This window comes from Loxodonta africana, chromosome 1, assembly GCF_030014295.1.
Source record: "Loxodonta africana isolate mLoxAfr1 chromosome 1, mLoxAfr1.hap2, whole genome shotgun sequence".
NCBI classification, from domain to species: Eukaryota; Metazoa; Chordata; class Mammalia; order Proboscidea; family Elephantidae; genus Loxodonta; species Loxodonta africana.
Window position 1 is genome coordinate 223,961,175 of NC_087342.1, and position 17,089 is coordinate 223,978,263.

At 41.3% G+C, this 17,089-nt stretch overlaps 1 protein-coding gene across 22 annotated transcripts in view; it reads right to left on the bottom strand.

Moving 5' to 3' along the window:
- IPCEF1 (interaction protein for cytohesin exchange factors 1) overlaps nt 1-17,089 on the bottom strand; it is a 319,466-nt gene that overhangs the window by 89,657 nt on the left and 212,720 nt on the right. For 20 of the 22 annotated variants that reach the window (XM_064292423.1, XM_064292438.1, XM_064292427.1 and 17 more), the window contains one exon: nt 10,240-10,433. The exons of 1 other annotated variant lie outside the window; for it this stretch is intronic. In XM_064292423.1, coding sequence (XP_064148493.1) covers nt 10,240-10,433 — 194 coding nt within the window. Of the gene's footprint in view, nt 1-9; nt 647-10,239; nt 10,434-17,089 lie in introns of those variants that run through there. One more of the 22 variants, XM_064292443.1, reaches the window with a different exon arrangement.

Genomic DNA, 17,089 nt, shown 5'->3' on the forward strand with positions numbered 1-17,089 from the left:
TTCAACAGATTATCTTCAGTACTTTTACAAATAAAGACACATGCATTTCTTTTAAAATTATCAACGTTTTACTCATTAATATTTGAATCCCTTTATCAAGTGCAAGATAGATGGTGAAAGAAAAAAAAGTTGTTGAAAGGATTCTGACTCCTGCCAACTCCATGTGTGTCAGAGCAGAACTGTGCTCCATAGGGTTTTCAGTGGCTAATTTTTTCAAACTACGCTGCCAAGGATTTCTTCCAAGGTACCTTGGAATCTCCAATCTTTCAGTTAGCAGCTGATTGTATCAACTATTTGTACTACCCAGGGACTCCAGTACGGTATGCTTACATATGCTTGCCAACCACAAGGAAGATAAATGTTCTACCCGAGTGTTAGTGGAAGAACTAGACATATAGCTAAAGGCCTCTGCACGGCCCTTTCCTGATCAATCCATTATTCCACACCACAGTAATAAGCATTGTTCCCCTCAAAGCCTCTAATCGTATAACCATTTCATTGACCATCCAAATCTCACTAAGTTAAACTGGGACGTAGTCACTTACCTAACACATTAAAAAAAAAACTGTCACCGTAGAGTTGATTCCAACTCATAGAGACCCTATAGGACAGAGTAGAGCTGGCCCGTAGAGTTTCCAAGGAGCACCTGGTGGATTCAAATTACCAACCTTTTGATTAGCAGCCATAGCACTTAACCACTACACCCACCAGTGTTTCCCCTAACTCATAAGAGAACACAAAATACATCTGTTCAATTTTAATTTTGTTAATAAGTCACATACATATATTTATTAACAAATACAAAACGAATATACAAGCTATCTTTTGTAGTCAAAGAAGACACTAAGGACTCGCCATCAAAACCAGGTGTATTCCAGTACTGCTAATGGAGTAAACAATCTATTCGTATTATTTCACCCTGCCTCCTCCATAACCGATACTGGCTCAGGTTAGGGAGTTTTCTATAGCCAAGGAATGGAGTTAAAGAGTAAGACGCATCAACCTCCACATTCAAAAAAAATCACTCAGCCTTGACAACTGTATCTCAGATCCACTCCTTTTTCTCCATTCCTATGACCACAGTTCTAATCTCAGACCCAATATTTCACACCTGATCTGCTGCTATATAGCCTCCTATGTGAGGTTCCTACCTACAGTCTCCACACTATAAACCTACCTTCCACGTGGCAGCACAGGAGACCCACCTCAAATGCCCAGTGTCCTCCTCGTGATTCCCCGTAGCGTCAAGGCTCCCCATGCGCCTACTCCTTCAGCTCCACCTGTTGATACTCTGCTCCCTTCTTCTCATTTTCCATTTTAATATTATTGATGTCCAATTTCTACTCCAAGCAATGTTAGTTCACCCCTCTATGATGTTGTGCCACATGGAGAACCTTCTCACCTTCACCTGCTTAACTCTAATTCATTGAGTTTCTTCCACATGGAACACTTTCCCATCTTTCTTTATAGATTTCACTAAATCCCATATCTATACTTACTCCCCACCATCTATCTATCAGTTTGTCGTACTGTGGTGGCTTACATGTTGCCGTGATGCTGGAAGCTATGCCTCTGATATTTCAAATACCAGCAGGGTCACCCGTGGTGGACAGGTTTCAAAAGAGCTTCCAGATTAAGACAGACTAGGAAGAAAGGCCTGGTGATCTACTTCAAAAAATTAGCCAATGAAAACCCTATAGATCAGAACAAAATATTACCCGACTGGACTCAAACATGCCAAAAATCATGAAGCTGGTGCAGGACGGGACAACATTTCATTCCGTTAGATATAAGGCTGCCACGAGTTGAGCCAATTCAAGGGCAACTAATAACAATATACTCACTACAGCTGCTAACCATAGGTCAGCAGTTCAGATCCACCAGGCGCTCCTTGGAAATTCTGTGGGGCAGTTCTACTCTGACCTATAGGGTAACTATGAGTCTGAATCAACTCGACAGCAACGGGTTTTTTTGTTTGGTTTTTTTTTTTCTTTTTTTTCACTTTAGGCATCATGTTCTCCAGAAAACCTTCTCTGAACCCCCAGATTAGACTGAGAAGCTTTTTCTCTGCTTTCATGCCTTCCAATACCCATAGCCCTCTTAGTATTGACAATGTTATGCTGAATTTGGATGCTTACCGATCTATCATTCCACCTACTCTAAAGTTACTTAATGAAGGTTAAAACCCAAAAGCCGAACTTGTTGCCATCAAGTCGATTTCAACGCATGGCAGCCCCACGTGTTTCAGAGGAGAACTGTGCTCCAGAGGGTTCTCAGTGGTGGTAATCTTATGGAAGTAGGTCACCAGGCCTTTCTTCCACAGCACCACTGGGTGGATTTGAATTGCCAACTTTTTGGTTAATAATCGAGTGCAAAACGTTTGCTTCACCCAGGGAGAAGGCTACAGCAAACCTATTTTGTTCATCCCTGTATGTCCTGCACCTACCACAGTGCTTGGTACCAAGTAGACATTCAGGCCATGTCCACTGTGGACGCAGTCTCTCTAAAAAGCTAAACTTGCCTGGAGAAAATTTACAGCTATGGTCATTAGTCTCACTTTAAATTCATGACCACTGATGTTAAGTGGACTTTTACTGCTCTCCAGCCATCTTGTTATATATTCCTCAGCCTTTTTCTCTCCTACTCTCCCCAAAGGCAATTTCAAAACTTCTCATTTCTTCTCAAAACTCTTCCCTCCATCCTCACTGAGGCTGACGAGCCTGCTCCCTACATTTTTTAGGAAATGGAAACAATCAGAAGAGTGCTTCTCAGAGTTCCTATAGCCTATTTACCTGCATCAGCACAAATACGTGTAGCCTTCCCTCCTGTTAACATGAATGAGACATCTGCACTCTGGCCAAAGGCCAATCCCCCCACTTGCGCACAATCACCCCCTCTCTCCTACTCAAGGAAATCACCCCAGCAATTCACCCCTCTTTCTTGTGACTCATCAATTTCCCACCTCCACTTGATCATTCTCACCAGCATACACGTATCCTCTTACTACTCCTGTCTTAAAAGCCCTCTCTGGACCTCCCTTCCCTGTTTCAGCTAACGCTCCACTTCTCTCCTTAACTTTAGAGAATAAGTTCTCAAAAATATCTCTACTCACTGTCTCCAATTTCCTCGTGCCCATTCTCCCATAGACTCTCTCCCATCTGGCTCCCATCCTTAGAAACAAAGATGGCGAGACTACATCTTACATACTTTGGACATGTTATCAGGATGGATCAGTCCCTAGAGAAGGACATTATGCTTGGTAAGGTAGAGGGTCAGTGAAGAAGAGGAAGACCTTCAATGAGATGGACTGACACAATGGCTGCAACAATGGGCTCAAGCATAACAACAATTGTGAGGATGGCACAGGACTGGGCAGCGTTAAGTTCTGTTGTACATAGGGTTGCTATGGGTCAGAACGGACTCAACAGCACCTAACACCAGCAACACCAACGACATCAGGCTTTTACCACTAGCCTTCAACTAAAAATGCTCTTATGGTGGTCAACAATGACCTAAACAAACAAACAGCAAAAAAGAAAACCAAACCCATTGCCATCGAGTCAAATCCAACTCATAACGAAAGTATAGGACAGAATAGAGCTGCCTCATAGGGTTTCCAAGGCTGTAAATCTTTATGGAAGCAGACTGCCACGTTTTTCTTCCATGGAATGGCTGGTGGATTCAAACCTCCAACCTTTTAGTTAGTAGCCAAAGGCTTCACGGGGCAGGAATTTTGTCTGATATGTCTACTGCTTTATCCCCAAATGCCTGAAAGAATGCATGAGACATATTAGCCCCTCATTAAGTATTGTTGAAAAATATGAATATATATGTTATGAATTCAATTATGTCCCCCCAAAATATGTGTTGTAAATTCTAACCTCCATGCCTGTGATCATAATCCCTTTTGGTAATGGGTTGTCTTTTTTATGTTAATGAGGAAAGATTAGTGTAGGGTGTATCTTGAGTCAATCCCTTTGGAGATATAAAAGAGATTAAACAAGCAAGCAGAGAGATGGGGTAAGACAGATGCCAAGACACATGGAGATCTCCAGGGAAGCAGAAGCTGAAGAGACAAGGACCTTCCTCCAGAGCTGACGGAGACGGAAAGCCTTCCCCTAGAGCTGGTGCTCTGAATTCAGACTTCTAGCCTCCTAAACTGTGAGAAAATAAATTTCTATTTGTAAAAGTCACCCACTTGTGGTATTTCTGTTATAACAGCACTGGATAACTAACACAATATGAAATAAGGAACAAATGATGGGACTAATTACCTATTTACTTTTCAATCATTTTTTTCCCATGAACCCTACTGAGGGCCAGAAGGATTCCCTTCACCAACACACACAGAAAGAGACACACAAATCTGCATACAGTTTCAGGCGTTCTGGAATCAGTAGCATTTATTTTACCCAAATGCAGTATCTGGTCATAGATTATCATATATGTTGTCGCTGTTGTTTTTAGATGCCGTCAAGTTGACTTTGACTGTTAGCAACCCTATGTCACAGGGCAGCACTTTTCCTTAGGGTTTTCTAGGCTGTAATCTTCATTCAAAAAAAAAAAAAAATTCTTTTTTTTAATCTTCACTGGAGTGAATTTCTAGGTTTTTCTCCCACAGGGCTGCTGGATGGGTTTAAACTGCCAACTTTTTGGTTAGCAGCTGAGCACTTAATCTTTGAGCCACCAGGGCTCCTTATCACATATATTAGTGACACACAAGTGTATTGTTTATATTCTACCTTTAGCTCAATGTTTTGTTTGTGGTGTTTTATTCCATTTTTCTGTTTTCCTTTTTTCATATTTCAAAATTGGTCAAAATACTAAGTATATCAAGGGAAAAGCTTGACTGGAGATTTATAATTCTGAAGTAAGACAGCAAGTATGAGGTGACAGATGGAGGTCACGAGGTATATTTGGGTTCCAGGAAGGAGAGAAAAATAGTACAATAAGAAGATAGCCAGAGAGAAATAAGAAGCAGGTTGACCAGAACCCAGAAGTAGAGCAAAGGAGGGCTAGATAAGTGGGGAAGTATTTAAAGGATTGCTTCCAGAAAGTCAGGCAAAGCCAAGAGATTTCCCTTTCTTCTGAGTTCTCAACATCTAGGCTTCAAAAATAGCTCTTCAAAAAAAAATAAATAAAATAATAAGTCTTTCATCCACTGATATCACCATTGTTGCTGTTGTTAGTTACCATCAAGTTGATTCCAACGCATGGAGACCCCAGTGTGCAGAGTAGAACTGCTCCACAGGGTTTTCAAGGCTGTGGCCTTTCGGAAGCAGATTGTCAGGCTTGTCTCCCAAAGCTCCTCTGATGGTTTAGAACCGCCAACCTTTCAGCCAGTAAATAGCACTGCTACATACGAAGTTAGTTAGGGAGTTTTGCTTTGTCCTTAAAATTCTGTTGACATTTGCTTGAGAGCAAGAGCCAAATATTTTACTGAAAAGCTGGAAAACATCTTTGCAGATTCACAAAATTTGGAAGCTTACTTATAAAAAGACAAAAACGCATTAATCTCCCCTCTACATCTGATGAAAGGGTTGAAGAAAGGGCCTCGTCAACTTTGGGCATCAGGCCGATGCTTCTCATAACACTCTTGGCTCTCAACAATTCAAATTTCGTGCCATTTGGCTCAAACTGTGTTAGGGCTTTTATGGGTAAAAGAAAGAAACTGTAGAAAAGAATACAAAGGAAGGAAGTCAGTCAAACAACACAATCTCCTGAGCTCCTGGCTGCACTGGGCACCCCGGGGAGGAGAGAGGGTCAACAGTAGCCTCGCAAAACGGCCCTACTGTCCCCTGGCCTGGAGATGCTTCTGGCACGGTATGGGAGGCACCAAATGCTTTGAAGGACTTTCACAACTCCTGCCTTGCTTTCTGGCAGGCAGGCAAAGTTTGGCCATGGTGCCAAAAATACAGTGAAAGACAGAAGGCTACACTTTCATGCTAGATTCCAAGTATTCAGCAGATGGACTGATCCAAGGCACAGCACTGGAAATGTGTTCTACCAGAGCAGTTGCTGAGAAGGAGGCTTCAGCCCTTTCAGCATAAGCCAGAGTAACCAAGAAAGGGAGACTGGCAGTTCGAACCCACCCAGAGGCTCCATGGAAGAAGGGTCTGGTGAGGTGCTGCCGTAAAGATGACGGCCAAGAAAATGCTATAGAGAAGTTCTACCCTGTAACACAGGGGGTCGCCATAAGTCGGAGGACGACTCCCCAGCAGCTAACAACAACAACAACAGCCTGAGAGAAAATTTCATCTGGGCCCATAAATCATCCCATTAGTCATTCCGTGTAAAACAAAAACAGCATAGCCAAAGGTCAGCGATTGCTGACTTGCCAGGAATTCCTAAAGATCTACATTTCAAGAGTGACATGAGAGTTTGCTCAATATCCTAGAAGAATTTCCCTAAAGAGCTTTCTTTCCAATCCAGTGCCAGGGTAGGAACTTTATTTATAAAATGTGCCTATGGCAAGTATAAACATTATTGTTGAAACAGTTTCCTTGTTTCTGCCTGAAATCCTGTTGTCTTTGCCTTGTCCACACTGCCGCTTTGAAGTTTCTTTTAAACATTAAACATTTTTATTGCAATGTTAACATACATACAGAAAAGTATACACACACACACAAAATAAGGCTTCCGCTTGACGAATCATCCTAAAATGCACATCACTACGTAACCACCACCGAGGTCAAGAAAGGGACACTACCCAGTGCCTTCTCTTCCAGTCATTATCCTCCTCTTCTCCTCAAAGGCGACCAACCACTGTCCTGCCTGCTTTGAATTTTAAAGACAGTTAAAAATCATTCTAATAACCACACAGGTTCCACATTCTTTCTCTACTGACTAGGTTGATAAGCTTTTTTTTTTTTTTCCAGCTAGGCCTATTTCTACATCATCAAGTCCTACCACCTACTGAGGAGGCTGATAGGACCATATAACATAGGCTGCATCTTATCAGCCCCTAGCATCACACTCTGATGAGGTTTAAGGGCTCTGTGGGGAGGGCCAAGAAGCCCCGGTAGCACAGTGGTTAAGAGCTCCACTGCTGAACAAAAAGTCGGTTGTTCAAACCCACCAGCCGTTCTGTGGGAGAAAGATGTGGCAGTCTCCTTCTGTAAAGATTACAGCCTTGGAAACCCTGTGTGCAATTCTACTGTGTCCTGTGGGGTCACTATGAGTTGGAATCGACTTGACAGCAATGGGTTATGGGAAGGACCACTTTCCAGGAACATACCGAGGGAGCGGTTATCTACCTGGGTGTGACGACTGAGATGAACCCCAGTGACCCCTGCTTACAATGTCCACACCCTTGTGTAATTCTCTCCTCTTGAGTGTGGGCTGGACCTAGTGACTTCTTTCTAAATGGAATGTGATGTCATGTCACTGCTCAGATGAGGTTATAATCCATCTTGCTCACTCTCCTTGCTACACACTCTGAGAGAACCATCTTCCATGTTGTTAGCTGCCCTAGGAAGAGACTCACGTGGGAAAAAAGGGTAGGTAAAAAATTTTTTTTTTTTTTTAGTCTTGGGCCAATATCTAGTGAGCAATCCAGAACCTCAGGCCAACAACCCACAAGAAAGTGAATCCTGCCAACAACTCCACGAGTGACTTGTCTGCAGACCCTCCCCCAGTCGAGGCCTGAGACAATGACAACCCAGATGATGCCTGTGAGGGATCCTGAGGCAAAGGCACCTAGCCAAGCCACGCCCAGATTCCTGACCCACAGGAACTGTGACATGTTGTTAGTTGCCCTGGAGCTGGCCCCCGACTCATGGTGACCATGGACAACAAGATTGAACTATTGTAACCCATAGAGTTTTCTCTGACTAATTTTCCAGAACATCACCCGGCCTTTCTTCCTAGTCAACCTTAAGAACGTTTGCCTGGGCCAGTTCCTCTTTCTTAAATGCCCTTCCCTTCTCTTCCTGATATTCTTCAACTATTACTCATGGACCAGTTGTCAGCACCTCTGTGGCATTGTCCCTGTTGCCTCAGCCACTTCCCCCCCGGGCTCCCAAAGGACCCTGCAGATGTAATAACCACAGTCTTCACCTCACTGCATTTTAACTATTTGTCTTCCTCTGTCTCCTCTGCACAATGGGGCCCACTCAATGGATCCCAGTACCCCAGAATAGTTGGATGCAGGAAATATGTGTTCAATAAAAAATTTATTCACCTATATCAAGTGATCATGTAGGTCGAGGGGTGACACAAACAGTTTTCACTCAGCTACTAACAGAAAGTTTGGCAGTTCAAATCCATCCAGCAGAGCACCACAGAAGAAAGACCTGGCAATCTACTTCTATAAGAGCACAGTCATTGAAAGTCCTATGGAACACAGTTATGCTCTGACATACGTGCAATTGCCATGAGTCAGAATCAATTCGAAGGCAACAGGTTTGGTTTTTTGGTTTTATATCAGTCATCACAGACAAATAAAACAATAAAATCCCAGCATAAATGAAAAACCAAACCCGTTGCCATCAAGTTGATTCCGACTCATAGCGACCCTACAGGGCAGAGTAGAACTGCCGCACTGGGTTTCCAAGGAGCGGTTGGTGGATTCAAACTGCGGGCCTCTTGGTTAGCAGCTGAGCTTTTAACCACTGCACCACCAGGGCTCCAGGGCATATTACACTGAATGAACAAACCTATTTATCAGTTCTGTACATACTGTGGAATATAACATATTAGTCTCTGAGATGGGCACTAGTACTATCCCTCATCATTAAATATTAGGGAGTTTCTCTGCAGTTGTGCAGTTGGGCAATTCAGCATTTGGATTTTCTTTGTATAGCTAGTTCTACTCTGTCCTATAGGGTCACTATGAGTCAGAATTGACTCAATGGCAATGGGTTTTGGTTTGGTTTTGGTTTAGCTAAGCTATGCCTTTTATTCTTATTTTCCAGTCTCATTTTTGCAGCCTTTCGGGGGTTTTAGGTCTTCTACTGAGGAGCCCTGGTGACGGTGTAGTTAAGCGTTCAGCTGCTAACCAAAAGGTCGACAGCTTGAATCCACTAGCCGCTCCTTGGAAACTATATGGGGCAGATCTACTCTGTCCTATAGGGTCGCTATGAGTTGGAATCGACTCAGTGGCAGTGGCAACAGGTTTTGTTTTGTTTTGTTTTTTTAATTTTCTTGACTAACTGGGACGTCTGACTAAGCATCACCCAACCTTCTCTTCGTAGCCTTATCTTTTTGATTGTGTACATTTCTTCCTGAAAAGCGACTCAGAATTCTTAGGACATGTGCAAAACGGAATTAAATTGCAGGATCTATCAAGCATTCCCAGAATCTATAAGTCTTCTGCTAATTCAGGACTATTTTACAAAGTATCCTGGCCTCCTCCTGTTCATGGTATAATCTAAATGTGCAAGCAGGATGCTTTTCTTATGAAGAGCACTTCACCGACGGGAGGCCCTGAAAATAGCTTCAGTACTTCCCATACACCATCCCCTACCCACATGGTAAAAACATACACTGTTCTATTACCAGAAGATGTAAGAGTTCACGTTTCCTGGCTCGCACAGTGTTCTTTGACTCCCACGTGTACAGATAAGAGTCACTGAGTGTCTGCTGTATCTGAAATCTAGAAATGAATGAATGGGACCTTCTATGGAATCAGATGAAATTCCAAGATCTTATTAATATTACTGTTCACTCTCACCAGCTGACTGTCTCAGACTCTAGTCAACATTTATTGAGCCAGTTACTGTACTAGGTACCAAACCAGTTGCCACTTACTGGATTCTGACTCAATGGAAACCTCGCGTGTCAGAGTAGAACTGTGCTTCATAGGGTTTTCAATGGCTGTAACCTTTCAGAAGTAGATCACCAAGACTTTCTTTCATAGTACCTCTGGGTAGCCAAGCGTGTTAGCCATTTGCACCACCCAGGGACATGCTAGGTACAAGGGCTACAAAAACAAATCATACATGTTCCTTGCTCTCTACTAGCTTAAAATTTGAAATGTTGTATCAGGGAATGTAAAAATCAAGGTCTAGTATGGAAAATGGCCTTGGCTGCTACTGGGTGAATGTCTTAACTGTCCTAGTACATTAAGAAGGCCAAGGGTCATCTCATCCTATAAAGATTATATTTGCTTTCCCTGCCCCCCTTCCCCCCTCCCCGCCACATATACAAATCCACTCTGATTAGCATGAATCCCCTGGAAAAGCCAGCCATTCCTTTTCCCACATTCAAAGAGTTCATCCACAATTTGAAATTTTTTACCTTTAATGTGCTATTCAAGGTTCGGATTTTGTGGAGCTTCTCGTTTATGGATGGATTTTTGCACCGCTTAACGAAGGATTTTCTCAATTCCTTTTTGGTTGAAGGTCGTCTGTCCCCAAGAGGAGATAAACTTGCTTGCTCTAAGGATTTGTAGAGCTTCTCCATTTCATCATCTTCTGATATTTTTATTTCTTCTATAAAGAAAGCAATAATGATAAATCCAGTGAGAATCCCGGAGAATATTAGACACCAAGTGTCAAATCCTGGGAAGGGAATTCAAAATCAAACCCTGAAACACAGCGTTTCCAGATTTCATCCATTCATTCATTTATTTATTCACTGCCCAAAAAGAGCTCCCATGCCTACTGTGTGCCACACTACTGACTTAAAACAGGTTTTTTCCCTTAGATGTCACTTAGAATATTCCATGTTAGCGAGTTTCATTAGCTATGTTAGCGCATCTTAGAGCTTTATCCATGTCTTTCTTAAAGTGAAAAATGTTACGGATGTAACTGAAAAATGAAGGACAGCCATTTTGATTTAACTCCCCAGTAACTCATACTCACATTTTTAACACTGTCAACAAATATAATAGAGTAAGTGAAAAAGTAAATGAAAGAAGATAAATTTCAAGAAATTGGGACTCCTATTTATACCTGGATTAAGGAGTCCTGGTGGCACGGTGGTTAAGATCTCAGGTGCTAACCAACAGGTAGGCAGTTTGAATCCACCAGCTGCTCCTTGGAAACCCTGTGGGGCAGTACTCTGTCCTACGTTGCTATGAGTTGGAATTGACTCGACGGCACCAGGTTTGGTTTTTTGTTTTAGTGGCACAGTGGTTAAGCACTCACTCAGCTGCTAACCAAAGGATCGGTGGTTCAAATTCACCAGCCGTTCCACAGGACGGACATGTGACAACCTGCTTCTGTAAAGGGGTTGCTATGAATTGGAATCAATTCAACAGAAATGGGTTTAGCTTTTGGTTGTTACGCTTAGATTGGGGAGTACAGGGAGAGCAACAGTTTTTAATCTCTGTTATTACTTCAATAAGAAGAAACAGACTTAAAATGGAAAGTAGCTATCTATATTGCCAAACAGGACAAATGCATTTTTGAAGGAAATTGTCATGATGGTCTTCTATGAAGAGCCTTAAAGTACACTAGTGCATTTCTAGACACATAATTTATGATCACATTCATATTGATTGGTTGATAGGTTTTTATCTTTCTGGGATTGTTTCTGTCTAAATAAAATAAGAAGATTCCCTAGATCGTGGTTTGAAGTATGTTCCCCCAACAAGCAGCATCAGCATCACCTGGGAACTTGGTAGAAATGCATATCGCAGGCCCCATACCAGGACAACCCAAATGAGAAATTCTTGGGGCAAGCTCAGCAATCTTTGTTTTAAAAGGGTGATTCCGATACACCCTAAAGTTTGAGAACCACTGCCCTCACTGGCTGCTTAATGTTCCTCCCAGAACTGCCCTTTGAGAGAAGATGCCTGTCTGTAGGCTGTGGCTTTGAGCAGGTAGCAGTCAATCTTCAATTTGCCACACAGCCTCCACTTCCCTCCCTGACCACACCTTGCCAGCCAGCCTCAGCCCACATGCTTCAAGCGAAGCCGAATCCACCCCAGGATCCAGGGAACCACATGTCTTTGACTCAGCCAATGGCTATTGCATCTTGCTGGCAACAGTCATGCATTCAAGAGTGAGCTTGTGTCTCAGGTCAAGCCAATCAAGAGCGGGAGACTCAATTTTAGGACTTTGGTGGAGTATTAGAGAAGCAATCTCTCTTCTCTCCTGAATTGAGTGTTGTAATGAGGTCAACCGGAAGCTTCAAGGAATCAATTCGAGAATCATGAGAATGGAGCCAATCCATAGGACATCGAGCTGAAACATGAATCTTGGTGGTACAATTGGAGTCCTCTCAGCTTATGGGAGCCAATATGTTGCTTTTGTTAAGCCACACTGGTCTGGTTTTCAGTCATATGCAACTGAAAGGACCTCGAATGATACCGAGACTACCCTAAGAAGAAGAGGAAAGCATGTAATGGTAATCTAGGTACAGGGTCACTATGAGTCAGAATTGACTCAACGGCAATGGGTTTAGGTGCACACTTTACAGCTTACTTCACTGAGATTGGAAATCTTTAAGCAAAAATTAGTTTTCCTCCTTCTATCCCCAGAAAGTCACCACAAGTGTTACCAAGACCCGCCTCCCCCATAAAATGAAGGGCAAAGATGTTGGACTAACTTTGTAACTGACTTAAATAAAGTATTGATGAGCCCAATTTCTTTGTTCTCTAACAAAATAGCCTCAAAAAATGGAGGAAAATGTTCAAAATTACATCTGAACACAATTAGGCTTTTTGGATCAAGCTGTGTGCAGATATCACAAGTGGAATTTTATCAATAAGCACTTGAAAAGATGTTCAACATTATGAACCATTAAGTAAATGCAAATCAAAACTACAATGAGATACCACTTCACACCCAAAGGATGGCTAAAACCAAAAAGACAGACAATTACCAGTGTTGGCAAGGAGGTGGAAAAATTGGAATGCAAAATGGAGCAACCACTGTGGAAAAGAGTTCGGTAGTTCCTCAAAATGCTCAACATAGTTGCCATATGACCCAGCAATTCCACTTCTAGCTATATACCCAGGAGATTTGGAAACATATGTTCACACAAATACTTGTACACAAATGTTCACGGAAGCATTATTCATAATAGACAAAAGGTGGAAAAAACCTAAATGTCCAACGACTGGTAAGTGGATAAACAAAATGTAGTATATCCATACAATGGAATATTATTCAGTAATTAAAAGAAATTAAGTACTGACACATGGCTACAACATAAATGAGCCTTGAAGATATTATGTTAAGCAAAAGTTGCCTTTCACAAAAGACCACATATAGTGTCATTGCATTTATAACAAATGTCTAGAACTGGCAGATTCATAGAGACAAAAAGTAGACCAGTGGTTTCCTGTGGCTGGGGCAGGAAGAGCAGGAATATGGAATGACAGCTAATGGTCTTGAAAATGTCTCAGAGTGTGGTGATGATTGTAAAACTCTGACTATATTAAAAACTACTGAACAGTACACTTTTATATGTCAATTTTACGGTATATGAAATATATCTTAGCAAAGCTTTCAAAATAAGTGGCCTTGAATATGACTGTCATTGTAATTGATGATACTTGCACAGCAGAAATAGTAAGAAAAAGTCATGGAAATAATTTTGGAATTAAACTGGACACATCAGAAAGTCTTAGGACAATTAAGAGGAAAGACACCTGGATCTTAGAGGGGACATTAGGATTGAGGACTGGTAGGTTGTAGAAAGGCAAGGACACAGTAATTTTACATGATTTTACAGTTAGCCAGGTAGGACTATGCTTCAAATAACATCTAAACATATAGCTTTCAACGTCACAGTATTTTTAACAGAAATAATGTAATTTTTAACAAGCTGCAAGAAGCAAAGCAAACAAATATTTAACAAAGAAAATAAAATAGCATGGCTTCTCTAAATTCCCATGTTCACCAAGAAGCTCAGTTGTGCTACAAAAAATTGTGATAGAAAGTAATATTATTTTTGACCAATACATTAGTTTGTAATTATGTCAGAATAAAAATGATTATATTAAGATCATGTACCATTTCGATAAATATTAAATTAAGAAAGATGAAAATAACTTCAGAATCTTGGAAGGTTATGGAATAAAGTACATGCCCTAAATGAAAAACAACAGGACTCCCTTTTAGTATAATTTTAATATTATTTAATATATAATATATTTATATGAGAATATATTATCTTTGTGTTAAAAAAAAAAAAATCAGAGTATCCTTGCCTCTTCCATTCCTTTCCCTAATTTCTTAAACTTCCGAGTATTAGCCATCAGGATATTTAATGATCCTTACAAATCTGTATTTTTGAGTCAGGATTTTCAAGATTTTATTTACATATGTGTGTCTATGTATATGTATATGTGTGTGTGTGTGTGTGTGTGTATACATATAACCCAAAAACCAAACCCGCTGCCGTCAAGTCAATTCCGACTCATAGCGACCCTATAGGACAGAGCAGAACTGCCCCACAGAGTTTCCAGAGCGCCTGATGGATTTGAACTGCCGATCTTTTGGTTAGCAGCTGTAGCATTTAACCACTACACCACCAGGGTTTCCATATATATAATACATGCATAAAAAAATATATATATATGCATAGAGTATATATAATGCATGTAGCATTTTATATACATATATATGCCAAACCCATTGCTGTTGAATCAATTCCAACTCATAGTAACCCGAGAAGAAATGCCCCGTAGGGTTTCCAAAGAGTAGCTGGTAGACTCAAACTGCAGATTTTTTTGGTTAGCTCTCAGCCACTGCGCCACCAGCGCCCCTTAATACATATACACACATGCGACACACACACACACATAACTTGACCTTCTAAGAAATAGTGAAATTTTAAAATTAACGCACAAGGAAAAGTGGACCTGCTTGAATTACTGAAAGCTAATCCTAAAATATGACCAAATAATATTCAAACAAATGAATACTCTCAATGTGAATTCATCTAGAAACTGGAGATGGCAGTAAGGAGCAAGTATGCCCAGATAATTCAAGCTGTTGGGGAAATGGGGGTGGAATAAAAGGCAAACTACCACTTATTTTCTTGCCTCTCAGCTGTCAGTCTCTTCTCAGGGGAAACCTGAAACTTAGAGATTGTATGTCTGACGTCAAATAACCTGATTCCAGAACTGCCCGCAAACATAGGGCTATAAAGTGATGTTAGGAGTCAAGAAAATACCCTTACTGGCTTCTTTATGCCAAAGTCTGAGGGCTGTACCACATATTATCGCACGCTTAGGGGACATACCTGTGATCCCGGCAAGTCAAGACTGAGCCAATGACTTTATATTGATTTTTACTGTTGCTAATGGCTACTGTTTAGGTCTTCTCAGGGCCATAAAATAGACAACCAATAATAATGAAAGGTGATGATAAATAGGCTCATAGTACCAAAAAGTACCCAGAGGGTACAACCATATAACCAAATACGGTTTGCCCCTGACCCCAAAGCAGAGGTGAGAGCCCTTCCCAATTGCCATGAGTAAGTCTAATTCTGGCTTATTAAACCAATAGGGCTACCCCAGTATTTTCTTCTGTGGTATTTTTGTTTTATCATACTTTAAATGGAAACCCTGGTAGCATAGTGGTTAAGAACTACAGCTGCTAACCAAAAGGTCAGCGGTTTGAATCCACCAGGCGCTTCTTGGAAACCATATGGGGCAGTTCTACTCTGTCCTATATGGTTGCTATGAGTCAGAATCGACTCAGCGGCAACGGGTATGGTATGGGTACTTTAGATGAAGGTTTACAGAACAAACTAGCTTCTCATTAAACAATTAGTACACATATTAATTTATGGCATTGCTTAATAACCCCACGACATGTCAACACTCTCCCTTCTCAACCTTGGGTTCCCTATTACCAGCTTTCCTGTTCCCTCCTGCCTTCTAGTCCTTGCCCCCGGGCTGGTGTGCCCCTTTGGTCTTATTTTGTTTTATGGGCCTGTCTAATCTTTGGCTGAAGGGTGAACCTCAGGAGTGACTTCATTGCAGAGCTAAAAGGGTGTCCAGAGGCCATACTCCCAGGGGTTCTCTAGACTCTGTCAGGCCAGCAAGTCTGGTCTTGCTTTTTGGGTTCGAATTCTGTTCTACATTTTTCTCCAGCTTTGTCCAGGGCCCTGTATTGTAATCCCTGTCAGAGCAGTCAGTGGTGCTACCCCAGTACTTTTAAGAGGCTTTTCAATACATTCATATTTGTTAATTCCCCTTTTATTGTTCTCATGCAAGTATTGTTCTAAATTATAATTCATATGAGAAACGCTGTAGACTATTTCCCTTATTTCACCAGATTTGCAAACAGCAAGGAAACAAAGTTGACAGAAAAGACCACTTATCTCTTGCCTATTGGAAACAGAAGCCGAGTTCATTATTTCCACCTCCCTTAAAATTCTTTGATTTTTTTTTTTGGTTTTGTCATCTGAAACAAAATAAATGCATCTTGTCTGACAGTCAAATGTTTCAAATGGAATTGTTCTCCTTCCTCTCAAGTGTATATTTTAGCCTTCCAACATAAAGTGACAGGACTTGCATTCCCATCACCACATAAGGTACTTTCTAGTCTGTCTCATTTATCTTCACAAGTGCTTTGCCAAGTAAGATGAAAACTATTTTTATTTTATAGATGAGAAAATGGAGATTCTTGCAAAACAGTAAGTGATCTTTCTAAAGCGCAAATCAGTAATGGACTTAAGAATAAAAATTCAACCCCACACTGTGCAGGCCCACGCTCTAAAAGGTCAGTACTTCTCAAAGCAAAACGTGCATACAAATCACCCAGGGATCTTGTTAAAATGCAGATTCTGATGCAGTCAGGCTGGGGCAGGGCTGAGATTCTAAGTTCCGTAGACCATACTCTGAGAAGTAAGGCTAGGCTAAACCAGTTGCTGTCGACTCCGAATCATGGAAATCTCATGTGTGTCAGAGTAGAACTGTGCTCCATAGTTTTCAAAGGCTGATTTTTCAGAAGTGGATCACCAGGCCTTTCTTCCGAGGTGCTGGGTGGACTCAAACCACCAACCTTTACAGTTAGCAGCCAAGCACTTAACCAGAGACTCTCAGGCTAGACTACTTATCAGCAATTTGTCATAAAACACTGGCCTCAACTCATTGGAAAAGAAAGGGACTGAAATTACAACAAAAAAAAAAAGTTGGGACTTATCCATTAAGCAGCACTAATTTTCTGTTTGCCATGTCTTA